General features: G+C 37.3%; 1 protein-coding gene across 1 annotated transcript; it reads right to left on the bottom strand.

Moving 5' to 3' along the window:
- Positions 1-372: 372 nt before the first annotated feature.
- Positions 373-4,860, bottom strand: SEC61B (Sec61 beta subunit; the record flags this gene model as incomplete). The annotated part of the gene is made up of 2 exons (XM_010086543.1): positions 373-708; positions 4,759-4,860. Coding segments are annotated over 2 exons (190 nt in total), but the record flags the coding sequence as incomplete, so codon positions are not given.
- Between the last annotated feature and the right edge of the window lie 174 nt (positions 4,861-5,034).

Here is a 5,034-nt window from a genome sequence, read left to right as displayed (position 1 = left end):
ACAAGCATACTTATATACTTTTATGTAATTTCCTAAATACAGGTTAAACTTTTCTCAGTGTTCCTTATACATAAATCCAGCTATTTTTCTGGAGTTAACTGAAGAACTTGACCAGCTCAGCTGGTGTACCTCAGTTTTATTTCAACAAACATGTCTATTACATTCCCAAGTTTATGCACTCTATTTTGCCTCTCCCATTCACAAAAAGAAAAAAACTTCTGGCATAAAATTATATACCAACGTACAGTATAGAAGGATCTGGTTTGAACTGTCAAATGGCATTTACTGAGAAGTTTGGTTATATATGAAAACCATAAGTATAATGTTTTAGTTGTGGTATGTTGGAATAGGAGGAAAAAATACCGTTAAGACTGTTTCTATTTCCATATACAACTTTTATTGCAATACCTGTATTTTAAGTGCACAGATACAAATATAAAATGACCCATGACAGACTTTAAACCTGCCCAGATAGCGAATTGAGAAATTCATTCAGTATTAGAGCCACAGTTGACAGGACTCCAACAGGTGATAGGAAGCTTCCCGAGTCTCTCTCCAAGAACAACCAGGATCCACCATATTTTTGGTCCAAGATGCATGCTTTAAGTTGGCAGATGAGTCTATGAACGAGTGTATTTACCCCAGATGTGCAGCATAAACACAGAAGCAATAAAAAGAAGACTCATGACCAAAACTGGAACAGGTCCACTAAAAATAAAGAAAAAACGCATTAACATAAAAAAGTCTGCTTTGCCCAAAGGCCAGATATTATCAGACAAATGAACCAATCAGTTCCTAAGGAATTGTACAAGAAAACTCTTATTCCATTGACATAGAAATACCTTAAAGTACACAGAAATGAAATAGCCATCTCTATCAAAACCTGCTGCTGCCCTGATGTTTTTAAAGATACCATTTTACACACCCTAAATGTTACATAACTATAAAGCACAATATAATAACAAAAAAACCCCACTTATTTAAAAAGTAATTAATGGTTCGTTATTACTCACAGCGTGGAAACAATCTCTAGAAAATTATCATCTGTGTTTACTACTCAGATAGCCACCTGAGCAGAGATGTAGTCAGATACAAAAACCAACAGAGTCCTCTAGCGGCTAGTAAAATTTTGGCATAAAATTCACACTAGCTGTTTTTTCAGAGTTTTATTTCATTTGAAAACAATGGCAGCAGCGGGTGAGAGATGGGGACTTCTGTTTTCTTGGAAAAGATACACAGACTGTCAAACTTAACTCCATCATTAAATCATTACCTAAAATGTATAAATTAACAAATTTATCTTTTTTTCCTTCCCACTTCTATACGTTATTTAGAAATCGTATAGTGATTTTTTAAAAAGGAGTTTCATTTTAGGGTGCATGTTGAGACACTAAATCAGCTGTTTCATGCTGTTCTGAGACACAACAATTACGCACACTATTACACAATTACATGCACTCAACACTGCTTCATACCACTCACTTCATACAGTCTCACTGCTGATTTTCAACCGGCTACTGGGAGAAACACCATGAATTCTGTTATCCAGCCTGGATTACCCTCCAGTTTGTTTACAAGCAGGTAAATGTTACTTGAATACAAAGTAAAAAACCAAAACAAAACTGAAAATGGATTGAAACAATTTACTAACACATTCTTCTATGAGATCATGGCTCACATACTTTGAAGGTTAGTAACTGTAATCTTACATTGAGTTTTAAAACTCAACTATTATCTATTATACTTTGACTTATTTGGGTATGGAGAACCCTGAAACCAGACATAAAGCATTTAGCAAATAAACCAGTGACAAAATGTGCAAAATAAAAAAAAATCCACACACACAGTGACTACATAAGCAACACCTATCAAGGGATATCTTTCACTAAGCAACAGAATGTACTTCTCAGTGCCCAGTGTTTGATACCTATTTGAAGTTTATGTCCTACATAATATAAATCATAATGATATCAGGTGCACAAAGTCCTTACACTGACTCTGAATTACTGTTTAATTCATTTGACCCTTCAGTACTAGTAATGTGTAAGCTATTGTTGTGGTAGCTACTCTGCCAAAGGTACACAGGAATAGAGGAGCACCACTAACCAGAGCCCAGCAACATGGAAATAAACAGGGAAGAATTTTTGTGTGTTTGGTGCTTTTTTAAAACATGCAGACAGCACTGATCCTCCTACAGAATAATCAGCTTTCTAATACTGACACATGTATCTCATTTCCTCCAGTCTCAAAGACAACCTGCTGAAACCCTGCAATTCTCCTCCATACACCTGAACCATCTCAGCCCACCATGCAGTTGAACAAAAATAGAGAAATAAAACTATTCAGGCACCTCTAAAGATTTGGTACTGTGCATTCTCAGAATGTCTTTCGTAAAGCTGCTTATTATACCAAAAGCCCAATTTGATTATCACAGCTCCACAGGAAACACTGCCTGCAGCTCTTTAAACAAGAAAGCTCAAGACAAGATACAGGAACCAGAGGTACCAAGTGCCACAGGAAGAGTAACAAGTTTGGGTTTCGTCTTCTTTCAAAGTATGCAATGATCTGTTAAAGAGAAAAGTATCATATCCCACTGAACCAGATCTCCCACAGCTCCCTTTTGCTAATATTGTTTTTGAAAACATACATATTTTGTAGCATCCTGTACTACAGATAAATATACTTTCCTGAGGAGAACCAAATTTGCTTATTCAACATATTTATTATTTCTGATGTTGAGTGCAGATACTAAATACCTGAAGCAGAGGTATAATTACACACAAAATATAAAACTTTTGATCTAGCACAGTATTCTCCTGATCATACCTAGCATTACATAACCTGTTCTCAGATGCTTTAATGTATTTTTTCATCATAGAGATCATATTTTAAACAGCATGAGAAAACACACAAAAAAACCCCTCCATCACCAGGCTAAGCTTTCACACTGCTTTATGCAGTAGTGATCACAAACATTTTTAAAAACAACTTTGTCTGAAACACTTTACTGAGGCAAGCACAACCCCTCTATAAACCATTTTCATTTTTAAGCCTACCAAATAGGGCAGAGATCATAACAACTGGTTGCTATGGAAAAAGCATACATAGGAAAATACATGGAAAGCTATAGGCAAGGAAGTTGCTCTCAAGCCATACTTCAGAAAATGCTACATCTAGTGTGGTGATCTGTAAAACCAACTCACTTTTACAGATTTTTTTTTTTCTTTCATTAAAAGCCTGATCATACAGCTACCTGTGGTATCTTGCAGAAAAAAACACTCCCAGTGTTCCAAAACCTTAACATTGAGAACCACTGTGTTGCAACATAAATAGAAGGGAAAAATCCATCTACTGACCTACTTTTATTGAAGATTGGAACAACTGAGTGGCCATTCAACATCAAAAGTGAAATCAAGGATGGACAAGGAAAATTACTGAAATTGGTAAAGCTGCTTTGACAGTTTGTATCACAAGTCAACTGAAAAAAAAAAAAAGCTACCTAATGGTAGAACACTTCTGGTTCTTCTCAGTTATATACATTTTTTTAAATTGACCTTTAGTAGACTAAACAACACAGGAAATAGTTGCCTTGCCTATCTGCTATAGATTTGCTCTAGAACACTATTGCTGCCTGTTGTCTTTTTTCTTTTCTTTGCCTTGTCTCCTCTCTGGATTCAGAGCTGGAAAGGCAATACCTGCAGTAGCAGAACACCGCTACTTTGATGGTTTGCGGTAGAGTTTTTGTTTTTTAAAGTGTCAAGCACATGTGAAAATGAAAACATGTAAGACAACTTCAAAGGAAGGATTACTCATAGAACAATCACTAGACCATCACTAGTCCTTCCCTAAATAATTCTGTTCAGGCAGCCAGCAGCAGCCCTCTTAAAGGGCTCCAAAATAAAACACTAACAGATTCTAGAAAAAAAGAAGGTATAGGGACATCCCTGAGTGTCTTGAGTCTCTTCAACCCCGTAAGAACAAGAGGCCATGAAGCACATAACTTTACGAGAAGCACAAACTCCCACTCAGGGTATGACTTAGCATGCACCCATCAGCTGAAATACACCTTCCAGCTTTGTTACCCAAGTATTAGGCTGAAAAGCTTGTTTGGGAAACTGATCTGTATGACTCAAACTGGCCAAGAAGTAAAAGCTTAGGCTCCCTTTGCAGCTTAAAGGATGGTACCACCAGATATTCGACCACAATCTTGGAATATTCACCTTGTAAAAACAGAGATATAAAAGGTATTAAAATGCTATTCACTTTGCAAGCTTAGCTAAAATAACTGATCTCCAGCTTTCTAATAAAAAGACCCAACATACTGCAGACATGCAGCATGTCAGTTATATTATATTTTCAAGGGGGAGCACAGGATCACAGCATATCTATTAATAACGAAAAAACCTAAAAATTAAATGGGAACAAAAACATGCATGTAGATGCCTAAATTCACAGTGACAAGTAATCTTTCCCAACTTCAAAGAGATTACTTCCAGTTTTCAAAGACCACTTAAGGAAACTCTAGGCAATTACAAAAACATAATATACCCACCTTTTAAAAGCCATTATAAATTTAAAAAATATCTCTCCAGGTTTACAGATTAAATATTTCATCACAAATCTAAGAAGCCATCAATTCAGCATGTTTTCCCATACAGACCAGAACACTGAGCTCTCGATTCAAAGCCTGAAAGATTACATAAGCAGGTAGAATATATAGCCCCCATGCCTGCCACCACCCACATATATCCAACTTACACTTTAAGCCCTGGAGAGTCCTCAGTGTAGAATCGCCACATCCCACCAGTACCTGTGGAAGTGGCACGGCCTGCGCTTCTGGTCCCACAGCTGGCATTCTTCCTTTAGGGGACACCAAAATGAAACAAAGACCAAAACATGTTAGCAGTCTGCCAGCTTCTAGCGCTATGCACCCCAAGAGACGCGTGGATCAGCCTGTAAGGCCAGGCAAGCAGAGGGCATCAGCCTGCGCAGCCAGGCAAGCAGAGGACTCGATGTCTGCCGCAGCAGGGCCTA

This window comes from Pterocles gutturalis, unplaced genomic scaffold (genome assembly GCF_000699245.1).
Source record: "Pterocles gutturalis isolate BGI_N339 unplaced genomic scaffold, ASM69924v1 scaffold10136, whole genome shotgun sequence".
NCBI lineage: Eukaryota > Metazoa > Chordata > Aves > Pterocliformes > Pteroclidae > Pterocles > Pterocles gutturalis.
This window is presented reverse-complemented; position numbering and strand designations above follow the sequence as displayed.